The 13,421-nt window shown below is 48.3% G+C and overlaps 1 protein-coding gene across 3 annotated transcripts in view; it reads right to left on the bottom strand.

Annotated features, from left to right (window-relative positions):
* Positions 1-11,176, bottom strand: part of Mcph1 (microcephalin 1) — a 183,039-nt gene extending 171,863 nt beyond the window's left edge. For all 3 annotated transcript variants that reach the window (XM_004869587.4, XM_004869588.4, XM_004869589.4), the window contains exons 1-3: positions 11,080-11,176; positions 10,113-10,204; positions 8,282-8,400 (exon numbers count right to left, since the gene is read on the bottom strand). In XM_004869587.4, coding sequence (XP_004869644.1) covers positions 8,282-8,400; positions 10,113-10,204; positions 11,080-11,110 — 242 coding nt within the window. In that variant the 5' untranslated portion in view covers positions 11,111-11,176. The remainder of the gene's footprint in view (positions 1-8,281; positions 8,401-10,112; positions 10,205-11,079) is intronic.
* Positions 11,177-13,421: the final 2,245 nt, after the last annotated feature.

Below are 13,421 nucleotides of genomic sequence, written 5' to 3'. Positions count from 1 at the left end.
CAAGAATTCCCAATGTCAGGATTAGGTGAGAGACCTCCCTGAGGTGCAGAAATGCCTAACAGTCAGTTTTACATTTTCCTCCACTGTATCTAGATGCCCCCAAAGCCTCATGTGCTCGTAAGAGGGGCTTCTGGGAGGTGACTGGGTCATGACACTAGATGAGTGCACTGGTTGGTGCAGTGTCTGCTGAGGATGATGGATTTACTGGAGAGGGGAGACCCACCCTAGGTGTAGATGGCACCGAGCAATTGGCTTGTAGCCTTGATGCAATGAAATGGGAAAGGAAGGCCACTGCCTCCGCCTGCCCTGACATGGACTGTTTCCCCTCTGCCAGGCTGCCCTGCCTTGGAGCCAGCGGACCATAGACTGAAACTTCTACAGACTGTGAACCAAAGTAAACCTTTTCTCCTTTCACTGGACTGTTGGGTACTGTGTCCCAGCAATGAGAAAATAACTAAGACAGATCTTGGTCTTGCCAGTTACAATACAAAAGCTGCTACTGGCAATGCCTAATCAACTGTGTTGATTAGGTCTGTATTCCAGTGAGACTGTTTATGAACACTGAAATTTTAATTTTTATAATTTAAATACATCATGAAATAGTCACTTTAGACGTCTGTGGGCAACTCTAAAAACCATTTCCACAAGGCGGCGGGCAGGGGAGGGGGCAGGGTGACAGCAGCCAGATTCGACTCTAAGTCATTGCATCTCAGCAAGAAGTTCTGACAAAGCTGAGGCCTGTCTGTGTCCCACGGATCCCAAACACTGATGCAGAAGAACTGAGGTCAAGGAGGACTGAGGCACTGGCTGCAGTAACAGACTGGCAGCTGACTGGACCAGGGGTGCGGCCAGCCAGGAAGAGGAAGCAGAGGTCCACCTGGACGGACTAACAGGCTGTCATGGTGGACTCCACAAGAAAAGAAGAATGGCAGCTGCCTGGTCTGCACTGCCCCCACACCTGCCTCAGGAAAACAGAAATGGAAAAGGCACTTAAAGGACACATGTGAGTGAGCTACACTCTCAGTGATGGCACACATTCAATGAACTCTGCACAGAGAAATATTTCATACAGATTCCACTACAGCTGCAAATCTGTGTGGGTACACCATGCAGGGAGAATAGGCCGAAGATTCCATAAAGAACAGAGAGGCCTAACGCCAGGCACAGTGGCATGGTCCTGTAGTCCCACATCCTGCGGAGGCTGAGGCAGGAGGATCACTGGGCAGAACAGTGAGACGGTGTGTTAAAAGTGGTAGCCTCATAGGACATCCCACATACATGTCACAGCTCTGCTCCAGGAAGGGGCCTGGACAGGCAGGACCAGAACTGACAGGCTCTGTAAACCAACAGCTGTAGGGGAGCATGCCAAGCAAGGAGGAAAAAGAAAAACATTTAAGAGTGCTACAGAAACCAAAGGCAAAGCACACACCCTCCAAACCTAACCTCTAAATTAATAGCAGTAGTGTAGAAGGCAGAACCAAACTTTGAAAGGTACCAAAAAGACATGTGAAGTAGCACATGCCTGTAATCCCAGTGACTCAGAGGTGGATGGATGCAGGAGGATCTCAAGTTCAAGGCTAGTCTGGGCAACTTCAGAAGACCATGTCTCAAAATAAAAAGGGCTCAGGGTGCACTTCAGTGGCAGAGCACTTGCCTAGCATTACACAAGCCCTGGGTTCAATCCCCAGTACAAACAACATCAACCATACCACGTTATAATAAACCTGTTCAACTTCATTTGTTTTTTTTGTTTTTTGTTTTGGTATAGGGGATTGAACTCAGGACCTTGCACTTGCGAGGCAGGTGGTGGCACCACTGAACTAAATCCTCAACCATCATTTATTTTGTTTTATTGAGACAGGGTCTTGCTATGTAGTTCAGGCTGGCCTTGAACTCACTATGTAGCCATGCTGGCCAGGAACTCTTGATCTTTCTGCCTCAGCCTTCCAAGTGTGCACCACTATGATTGGCTCTGTCCAACTTTAAAAGAAAAAATCTAGAGTCCTAAGGAAAAGAGATCAAATAACATACAAGGGAAAAAGAATTAGACTCATTCTTGAGGTTCCACCTCTACTAATTCCCACCAAGCCAGCTCACACAAATATGCTGGAACTATGGGGAAACCAGTAGCAACCACCTGAGCTGTGGAAGCTGCATGGGGTGGGGGTGGGGGACAGTTTGCTCCTCACCACCCCCACAGCAGCGTCCCCATGGGAGTGGGCTGCTGGGCAGCTAAGGGTCACAACAGAGGCCAGAGAAGGAGCTGGTCAGCAAGGGCCACTGGAGAGGGATGCCAGGACTCAGGGAATGAAGAACCAGAGGATGCACCACAAGGCACCCTGTGAAAGCCCAGGTCGCTGGCTGATCCTGAAGTGGAAATGAATGAGCCAAACACCAGCCTGCAGTGAGGCATAGGGAACAACCTAGTGCCCCTCTGCCTGGGATCCCAATGACAGCTAACTGCCTGCTAAAACAAGAACAGCCACAGTCCGCAGCAGCACAGAGGAACCCAGAGTCCACATGGTGAAATGAAAAGCCTGGAGGTGTAGCTCGAGGTAGCTCACTGGTCCCGCCCAGTGTGGGGTCGGAGCATGGTCTCTGATGTGACACAGCGTTGGGACAAATCAAGCCCCCAAAAGGTACATTACACAGGAGGGACCAGTGAGCTACCTGGCCTGGCCTACCACTGGATTTTTAAGCAAAGCTTATTACAACACAGCCACACTCATGCTTTTACTTATTTTCTATGGCTCCCTTCATTCCACAAGAGAGTTGAGTAGCTGAATAGAGATCCTACAGCCCCCAGTGCCTAAAATATTTACTACCTGTATTTTTACAGGAAAGCTTTGCCACCCCGAGATACACAGCAAATTAGAAAAGGTACTGTCACAGTCATTTCCTTTGTTGCTGAGACACAATACCCAACACCTGCAAATTAAAGGAGTGGTTTATTTTAGCTCATGCTTTTAGTCCACAGTCCATTGGCTCCAAGGCAGAAAACGGTGTGGCAGAGGGGCATGAGGGACAAATGGCTGCTCGCTTCATGGCGGCTAGGAAGCAGAGGGAGAAGGGAGGAGCCAGGGAGGAAGAAGCAGCCTTCCAGGCCACGCCCCCTGTGACTTGCCTCTTCAGGGCTCACCTAACAGCAGGTCAGCTGTGAGACGTACAACTTAATCACCTTCCAAACATATGAGGCTCTGGGGTCATGCCAGATCTAAACCATTACGGGTATGCAGCTAATCAGGCAGAAAAAAAAGGAAATTCAGCAAAAAAGAAATAATGACCCTAAACTAACCAAATTTAAAATGAAAAACCTTGGGCCAGGGATTTAGCTCAGTGGTTCTGCTGCCTACCTCGCAGGTGGAAGGTCCCGAGTTTGATCCCCAGTGCCAAAAAAAAAAAAAAAGAAAGAAAAAACCTAAGTACACATTCAAAAAGCTCAATGAAATCTAAGCAAAATAAATTAAAAAGCACAATCCACAGAACTTGAAGGCAAATTTCTGAAAATGAAGACAAGGTGAAAATCTTGAGCGAAGTCAGAGAAAGACGACACCCTGCATACAAGGGAGAAACAATCTGACAGACTCCAGACTCCTCTGAAATACAAGTAGGACAAAAGAGTGCAGCAAGTGTCATTAAGAGGCTGGAAAATACTACTCACAAGTAATAGCAAATATGGACACTTAAGGGAAAGAAAAACTAAGGAAATCTGCTGGCACTAAATCTGATAAGCACTAAACAAAATGCTAAACTGAGAGAAAATGGAAGGAGAAATGAACACTGTGGTAATAGCTGGAGACTTCAACACCCACTTCTATTGGTGGGTGCGGAGCCAAACAGAGGGCAAGATGGAAGAGAAAACTGAAAAAGCAATCGCATCGGAGATCTACAGACACCTATTCGTAGAACACTGGATTCGACAGCAGAATACACATTCATTTTAAATGCATAATTAGCATTCTCCTGGATGCACAACACGTTAGGTGCTGAAACAAATTCTAAATGCCTGGAATTCTTTTTTCAAATTTACCAATACGGGAAAATGAAATAAGAAGACCCTTGTCTTAGTCACCTCCCTCATCACTGAAACACAATACCTAACAGCCCAACTCAAGGAGCAGAGGCTTGTTGTGGCTCAGTTTCAGAAGGTTCAGTTCATGCTTGCTGGGCTCAGAGGCAGAAACCGCATGGTGAGCAGAGGTGCTCACACCCGGCGCCAGGGAGCAGGGAGAGAAGGAAGCTCCCCTTCTCCACTGCAGGACCCACCTCCCTCCTAACAGCACATTCAGCCCCACTCACCTTGCCTGCCATCACAAAGCCCAGCCTTGGAACACCTGAGTCTTTTGGGCAGACCTTCCAGGCTCCAATCCTAACACTTCTAAATAGCCAATGGGTCAAAGAAGACATTACAAATAAAATTAGAAAGTCAAATAAATGAAACAAACAAACAGAAAAGAACACCTTGTGAAATGCAGTTAAAGTGGTGCTTAGCAAGAAATTTACTTCTGTAATCACATATTAAGCTTCTTTAATCCAAACACCTCAAGCTTTTGGGGTGCTGACCTGATACCACACACAGAAAACTGCGCACATAACTTCGCATGATGAGTAACACTCCAACTACAGATGCAGCAAAAATTCTAAGATGTGTCTATTGATGAACTTCCTGTGTGGACTTTAGTCCCACCCCCAAGACAACTCATTATGCATATGCAAATGTATCAAAACACAAACTCCAAAGAGCTTCTGATCACAAACACTTCAGATAAGGGAAACCCATCTTCTACTAAAAAAAGAAGAAGCAATCAATAATCTAATCTTCCACCTTCAGGAACTAGACAAAGTGCAAACTGATCCCAAAGCAAGCAGAAGAAAGTCATAATAGAGATTAAATAATGGAAATAGACAAAAATCAATAAAAAGGTCTTCAAATGATCAAAACTGACAAGTCTTGGGCTGGGGATTTAGCTCAGTGGTTCCGGCGCCTGCCTTGCAAGTGCAAGGTCCTGAGTTCGATCCCCCGTACCAAAAAAAACCAACTGACAAGTCTTTAGCTTAGACTGACCAAGCCAAAGAGAAGAGGGTGACTGAAGTCAAGAACCAATTCTCTCACCTCACAGAAATAACAGACTGAGAGAGAACTATGAGCAAGTGCACGCCAACAGACAACCTAGATGTCCTGCACAAACTTAGAAAGACACAAACTACTGAAACCGACTGAGCTTTCAGAGGAAGTGAAAAACCTAAACAGACCTTAAAAAAGGATGGAACTAACAATCAAAGCACAAAAGAAAGCCAGGAGGAGATGGTGTCACTGATAAATTCTACCAAATGTTCAAAGAAAAACATTAATATATCAATCCTTTCCAACTCTTAAAAAACTGAAGAACCCATCCCAGTAATGGGAGTATTGCCCCAATACCAAAATCAGACAAGTTATCAAGGGAAAACTAGACCAGTATCTCTTAGGAACATAGATAGAAAGTACATTAAAATACTGGCAAAAGAAGGTGTACACAAATAACCAAAAAGTGTATGAACAAGCCCAGCGTGGTGGCATATGCCTATAATCCTACCACTGTGGCAGGCTGAAGCAGGAGGATCACAGGTTTGAGCACAGCCTGGGCAATTTCACTAGACCTGTCTCAAAAAATAATAAAGGGATGGGACACAGCTCAGCCCTGGATTCAATCCCACGTACCACAAAAAAAGAATGCTTGACATCAGTAATCATCACGGAAATGCAAATTGAAACCATAACAAGCTATTATCTAGCCAGGTGTGGTGGTACATGCCTGCAATCCTAGCTACTCAGAAAATTACAGCAGAAGGATCAGAAGTTTGAGGTTAGTCTGGTTAACTTGGTCAGACCTTGTCACAAAAAATAAAGAAGGGCTAGAAACTAGTTTGAGATCCCTGGGTTTAATCCTTTACCACAAAAGAAAAGGATAAACCAAAAAAAGGTATCATCTCACCCATTAGCATGGCTATTATCCAAAAGGCAGACTTTACCAAGGGCTGGTCAGGGTGTGGTGGTGCACGCCAGTAATCCCAGCACTCCAGGAGGCCGAGTCAGAAGGGTCCCAAATTTGAGCCCATTCTGGGTAAGTTAGTGACTTAGTGAGGCCCTGTCTCAAAATAAAAAATTAAAAAGGGCTGGAGATGTAGCTCAGTGCAAAGGCCCTGGTTCAACTGTCAGAATGAATGGGGGGGGGGGATGAAAAACAGCTGTCCTTTTTTTTTTTTTAAAGACAGTGACAAGTTGACCCTAAAATTCACATGAAAATGGAAGGGACCCACAACGTTAAGCAATCTTGCAAAAGAAAAACAAGGTTGCAGGATTCACATCCCAATCTCAAAACTGACTGCAGAGCTCCTATAATCCAGATGAGGGGCTGGTGACAAGGATAAACAAAGAACTGAGAGTCCAGAAAGGAACCATGTATGTTGGCCAAGCAACATCCAGCCAGAGCACCAAGACCACTGATGAGCACAGACTGTTATCTCTGCAGCACAGTGCTCGGACAACTAGCTGGCCACAGGCAAACTAGCCACGGGGGAGCCCTAGCTGACACACTGAGGTCCACTCAAGGGGGGCCACAGACTTAAACGTGAGAGAACTCTCTGAAGTCTTATGAGAGAATCTAGGCATAAATCTTTGTGCCCTGGACGACACAATGGTTCTTCAGAATGACGTTTAAAGCTTCATGAACACCACTCCTATTGAGCACCTCTTCCACGTGGTTGTTAAGAGACGCCCTTCACAACACCAACAAAAGGGAAGGACAGCGGTTCCCTGTTCCAGGAAATGACCAGACCCAAGAGGAGCTTGGGGAACCGACTTATAGCCGGTGGGCAGACTGGCAGAGGCCTGGACTTTTTTTTTTGGTACTGGGGATCAAACTCGGGACCCTGCACCCACAAGGCAGGCGGCGGAACCACTGAGCTAAATCCCTGGCCCTGAGGCCTGGACTGGCATCTTGAGGTGGGCAGACCTGTGGGATTGAACCTTGGCCACATAGGATCTCATGGTCACTCCAGGCAGTCTATCCAAATGGGACCGAACTGAGGGGCACCAAGCTGGGGTACAGCAAGCTGAAGAGTTGCTTGGCTTGGAAAAATCCACATATCTGGTGTCAGAATGTTGGAGTAAAGAGATCGGTGTTTTCCAGAATAGAAAGTCTACTAACTTCAGAAAACTAACAGCAAAGGCCTCACCATCAGCAGTCTGCTGCTGCTCCTCAGTCTCCTCCCCAACCTAAAACCCAGGAGTGCTAGTCCCCATGCAGTCAGCAGGAAGCATCATGCCTGCCTTGTGCCTGTAAAGAAATCTGTGCCTGGCAATCCCCACATTACTAACTCCAACACCACCCACCTGCCGGCCTTGCCCTGACATTCGGCATGTCCAAGGAGAACTGAGTCCCCCGCCCTGTCTGCAGCAGGCTTCCCAGTCCCAGTTCCTGATAAAACCACCCCTGCTTCCTCTCTCTACAGACACCCAAACCCTCGGGGAATCTGGTCTGACATCACTCACCTGACCTGACCAATGCCCTGCACTCTGGCTCCACGGCCTCTGCCCTGGTCCAAGCTGACATCCACCTGGTCCCCACCACTGTGGCTTCGGCCCTTGGCCCGCTCTACTGCTTCGCCCACGAGGCCGCACACTGCACCCACTGCACCCTGACCTCACTCTCCACCTAAACTTTCCCTTGGCCTTCTTCTGGCACTTGGGTCGTGTCCCCAAATCCCGAAACTCACAGGTCCTAAGCCCAGGACCTCAGAATGTACCTGTCTTTGGAGAGATAAGTGAGGCCAAATGAAGTCACTGGTGTGGGCCCTAATCTACTAGAATCAATGTCTTCATGAGAAGGGAGATTAGGACACACAGAGGGGAGACCCTCTGAGGACACGAGCACACACCAGCGTCTACAAGCCACAAGGACAGCCTCAGGAGAGAGAGACAGTTCAGCCCGGCTTGGGCCCAGGGCACGGCAGCCGGAGCTGACCTGTTCACTCTGCTTCCGTGCACTCTCACTGTCTCCTGCACACACCCAGGGCCTCCACTCCACATCCTCTACCGTCTGGGCAGGACTAGGTACTGTATTACATCTACTTCTCAGCCGCACACACTAAGCTGGAAGACTTTAAATTACTTGCTCAATAAGAGAAAGAGAAAAGATGAACATCAAGCCTTTTCTGGTTCTACGATCAATGCAAAATATCAACACTAGACTTTTACCAATACTAGGTAATTCCAGGAAAAAATAAGACAGCTACTTACTTTTCAACCCAGAGCACTGAAACAAGCTTTGTCCCCCTCTTCCGGGCCTTGTCCCACGTGCTCTGGTAGCCATCTTTGAAGACAACGTGAGTAACTTGTTTGTTAAAAGTTTTTGAAACCTGCAGAAAACAAAATATACATTAATATTTATTCATAGATTCTTATGTATAATTGCTCAAAAAAAGGGATCCTTTATTCAATATATTTCACAATAAATGTTTAAAACTCCTAACCCAGCATTCCTAGTCTCAGAATCCATCAAAGAAATACTCTGGCAAATATGTAACACTGCTAAAAACACATCTGCTCCAGTTTCTCCCTTTTTTATTTTTTTTATGAGTGTATGTTTGTTATCTACAATAATTACATTCATCTTAGACCTGCTCCAGTTTGTAGTGGAATCATGCCTCGTGCGTACCTCTACTCCAGGAAAAGCTCGAAGTGGGATGAAAAGAACAGAATTGCAACCCCATGAGGAAAAAGAGAACAGAAGAGAAGTGGACAAGAGGAACCACATGTTTAGCAGCTGGAAAGAGAAAGAGCAAGTCAGACAACTAAAGATACTTAAGCAAACCTCTCCACTCCAAAAAGAAAGAACACGAAATCCCAAGGAAACAGACAACAAAGGAAACACATAGCTTATTAAAATTGAAAGTGCTTAAAACGAGCATGGTAGTGCATGCCTGTAACCACAGCACTCAGGAGGCTGAAGCAGGAGGGATCACAGCGAATGACCCTGTCTCCAAAAAAAGGTGCTTAATACTTCCAGAATATAAGACTCATGTTCATGTGGTGGTAAGATCAGATCATTTTCAAAAGGATCAGAAATTCTAAACAGCTGCTAGAAGTTAAAATATGACACAAGTGAAAAACAGAATCTACAGAAACGTCAGACAATGAAGTTGAGAAAATCTCCCTGGCCTAGAGCACAATGGGAAGGAAGGAAGGGAGGAAAACACGGGACACAGAAACTCAGACCAACAGCTGAGCAACAGGGTGGAAGGAACGCAGGAGCAGGGAAAATGAACAAGAGAAATGAGTACAGAAAACTTTCTCAAACTAAAGGACATTTGTTCGTTCTGAATTAACCCTCCCATGCGCCCAGCACAAGAATGTAAACAGTGTCACACCAAGCAAGTCACCCTGAAGCTTCATTAAGACCAGAATTTAAAAAAATATTACAGTGGAGGGGCGTGGCGGTCATGAGTCATGGTCAAATAATGAGGAAGAGCAATCAAAGCAGACATGACAGTCTTCCACACCTGCTTTCTCACTCTCCTGACATTTTCCCCTATCTCCGTTGTGGGCTCCCTGCTCCCATCCTTGCCCTTAAATCTTCAACAGGCTTCCTGCTCCAGCCTTCCTGCTAACCACAACCCAGAGGGCCCACAGGGATATTCATGGCCTCCCTGACCCCTGGGGTCCTGACCCCACATCTAATGGTCCAGCCCTGACCACCTCGGGTTCCAGTGTCTACTCAATGCCCTGATGTTTTCAACACACCCACACTTACAGCCTTTCCCTTTCCCTTAGAAACCTGCTCCTGTGCTCCTTGCTGTGATGAACAGCCCAGTACACCTGCGTAACTGGACAAAATCCAGTTTTCATCTTAGATTCCTCCTCTCACTCAATACCTACAAAACCAACTGCTCTGTCAGTAAGGCAGCTCTCAATTCTTTAGATTTGAGCTTTGTTTTTTTCTTCCACCACTTACTTCCCCAAGGCCATGCCCTTCTTGTTCTAATTAATGTCCCAAAACAGAAGACAGAAATGTATCTCTCTACCTCCCAGAAAACTGTCCTACGTATCAACATTAGAAGGAATTTCTTACCTTTGCCCCCATTTCCACAAGCTGGTTTGTAAATGTCTTTGAATAATTTTCTGTCCCATTGGAAGACCACACTTCAACATAGGCCACTACATCTGAAAACAGGATATTAGCATGAAGTACACATGGGTAATCCCAGCATCCCTTGCCCAAAGGGTTTTTCTCTTGTTCTATTTATATTAAAAAGTAAATATGAAACTTCTATTAAAAACGTATTCAACAGAGCACCAGTGCTATTCATGGTACATAAAACTTTAAACAAAGAACAACTTTATTCATACACATCCTGGTTTACAATCTTAACCCTTAATACTCTTCCCTAATTCCTACACAAAGTTTAATTACTCCAGCGCAGGAGTGGTTTTCTATAAAGAGACAGTAAATATTTTGGGCTTTGTGGGCCAGGTAGATCATCCAACTTCACAGGCAGAGCAAGAAAAGTAGCCATAGGCAAAAAGTGAACGAGCCAGCACAGTTACGTTCTAGTAAAACTATTCACGGGGAAGGAAAGTCCATCAAACTTTCGCTTGTCGATCTTCCATTTCCTTATTTCACTTAACCACTTAACAATGACAACGCCTTCTTAGCTCGCTGGCCAGACAACCACAGGCGGCAAACAGGGCAGGACTGGGCTGGCCCTGGCCCTGGAGCGGTCTGTGGACCCCGCTCTGGGCGGGCAGCTTCTAAATCCTCGCCCTCCCGGAAGGATTTTCCAGGTGTGCCCCTTGTGAGTGAGAGCCGGGACACGGAAGGCCGTGCTCCTTCCACAGAATACCGTGCGGCACCCGGAAACAGGGAAGCCCGGCCGCCGGGTTCCGCCGCCCGCCCCGACACCGGCGGGAAACCCGAAGGCGCGGGCGGCCGCTCGGGGTCTGCACGGCCCGCCTCGGGGACGCGCGGCGCCCGCCTCCTCGCGGACCCCGGAGCCCGCCCACGCCCCCTCCAGCGCCGGGACCGGAAGCCCCCTCACCTTTCAGTACCGCGGGCGCGGGGGCCGCCATGGCGCGCGACGGCGCGGGCGAGAGGCCAGCAGGCGGCACTGAGCATGCGCGAGACGAGCGCGCCGCTCTGGGAGATGGGAAAGGGGGCGTGGACGGCTGGCGGCTGGGCGAGGCTTCCTCGGGCTCCTCCCCTCCCGCGTCCCACTGGCCCGCAAGCCTTAGGTCCTCCCTCGCCGGTGTCCGGCAAACGCGTTTAAGCCCTTGGCTTTCCGAGAGGTGACTTAGAGTCGCCTCTGGGCTCACCTGGCGGCGGGGGTCGGGGCGCCGTCCCAGCCGGTCACTCTCGCGGGACCTGAGTGCCCCTGAGCTCTGAATCCCCACTAACGCGGTCTCCCTGCGAGTGAAATTCGGGACGCCTGGCCCCATGGGAGGACCTCACACGGCGGGGGGCCGAGATCTCGGAAGCCTGAGACTCCAAACCCCGCAGGGGACCCTGAGACTCTAGAAGCCTACAGAGGGACCCGAGACTTCGGACCCCACGGGGACCCCAAGACTCCGGGTCCTGGAGGGGGGATCTGAGAACCAGGTCCCACGGAGACCCTGAGACTCCAGAACCCTGCAGGAGAACACCCCTGAAGCACCCTGAGACCTCTCCCCTTGCAGGGGGACCCAAAGACCTCAGACCCCCACAGGCAAGCTGACATCTCCAGTCCAGCGGGGAGACCCCAGGTCCCACGGTGTCCTTTGGTCACAGGAGAGGACCCGAGACCCCTGTCCAGGCAGGCAGCAGGGCGCAGATCCCAGTGGGGACTGGGTGCCCTCCTGGTGGGCTCAGTGGGGAGCCCTGAGGGCTGGGGTCCAGGCCCTCGATCTCCCAGCCACGGAGCCCCCACTGTCCAATAGCACGGGGACCATCTCTGTCCGGCCTCCCTGTGTGGCTGCCAGGACGAGGCTGCTCAGCACGGATGACGCTTGGCCACGGAAGGGCTTGCGTGTGTGTTGATAGAGTGCCCCCTTTAATCTCCCTGAAACAAGCCTGTAAACACACCCGGTTTGTTCAAAAATGAAACAAGTGTGTAAAAACCTTTACCAATGAGTTGAATGCCAGACTTGCTCCAGTGAAAAATCCCACTCTGGATGAGCAGCTAGCTGCCTTCAAGGACCTCCCCTTCTGGCCTGGTGCTCCTTAGCAGGTGCCCTTTGGGAGCCACGCTGGGCCTTGCTTGGAAGTTTATACTGCCCACTAACTAGCAAGGGGGTCGTGAGCGGGTACTGCAGCACCAAGGTTCGCTTTCCTGCTTCAGAAACTCTAGAGCTCTTTGTCGCATTTTGCCAGCTCTCAGGGAATTTGTCTTGTCCCAACCTTCGTTTCTATCAAAGGACAAAATTGGCACAAATTTGGTTATAGACGGAGGTGGCTCCCATTCTACACAATAAAGCGGTGCTGTCATTGGGCAGAAACAATGGTGGGCTTAGGAGGGAACGAGGAGGCAGAATGATAGGAAAAGGCTAGTTAGCATCAGTCGCCCCAGTGTAAGAGCAAATGCAGAGGCACTTCCTTATCTGGTGGCTTAAGAAGAATGGATGCTGATGCTTTCCGGAGGAATGGATCTGTTTTGGAATCTGCTTCCTTAACCTTTCAGTTAGTGTGGCATTTAGCATGAGTGGCTCCATTTTGGTTTGGTCTGCTCTGCTTGGCCTAGCATGGGACCTCAGTCCAAAACACTGGCCTCCCATAATTTTTAACAATTTCTCCCCTTTCTTCACACCCTCACCCCAAACTTAGGGCATCAGCACTACACTCAGTGATACCGTTTTGGGTTTCCGGTCTCAACACATCAGTCTTGAGAGCTGTAAGTTTTCCAGAGGAGCCATGGATTCTGAATTATCCTTGGGAAAGTCACGTGGCCGGGGAAGGATACTGAGAGCAGGTTAGAGCCATGGGGACAGAACACCCGGTCAGCACAGCTGTGGAGAGGGGCTTTAGCTAACAGAGACATTCCCATGAGAGAAGGAGGATAGAACAGAAGCCACAAAGCAAATGCAGGCATATTAACATTTGTGTAAACAGGCAGAGGAATTATGGGAATAGTTATTTTACTATTTTGCGCTCTTATTGTAAGTTTGAAATTATTGCAAAATAGAAAGTTTTAAAAGAGTTCTGAGAGGGCATGGTGCCACATGTTTATAATCCCAGCACTCTGGGAGGCTGAGGCAGGAAACCACAAGTTCAAACCCAGCATGACCAACTTGGCCAGACCGTCTCAAAAAAAAAAATTCAGAATAGAGCTGGGGATGAAGGCCTCAGTTCAATCACTAACACTGGTAGAAAATTAAAATTCTGGCAATAAAAGAGCTGAAGGTGCTAGTT

The sequence above is a fragment of the Heterocephalus glaber genome, unplaced genomic scaffold, assembly GCF_053883595.1.
Source record: "Heterocephalus glaber isolate CG9 unplaced genomic scaffold, H.glaber_assembly_v1.0 deba00001104, whole genome shotgun sequence".
Taxonomy (NCBI): domain Eukaryota; kingdom Metazoa; phylum Chordata; class Mammalia; order Rodentia; family Bathyergidae; genus Heterocephalus; species Heterocephalus glaber.
This window is presented reverse-complemented; position numbering and strand designations above follow the sequence as displayed.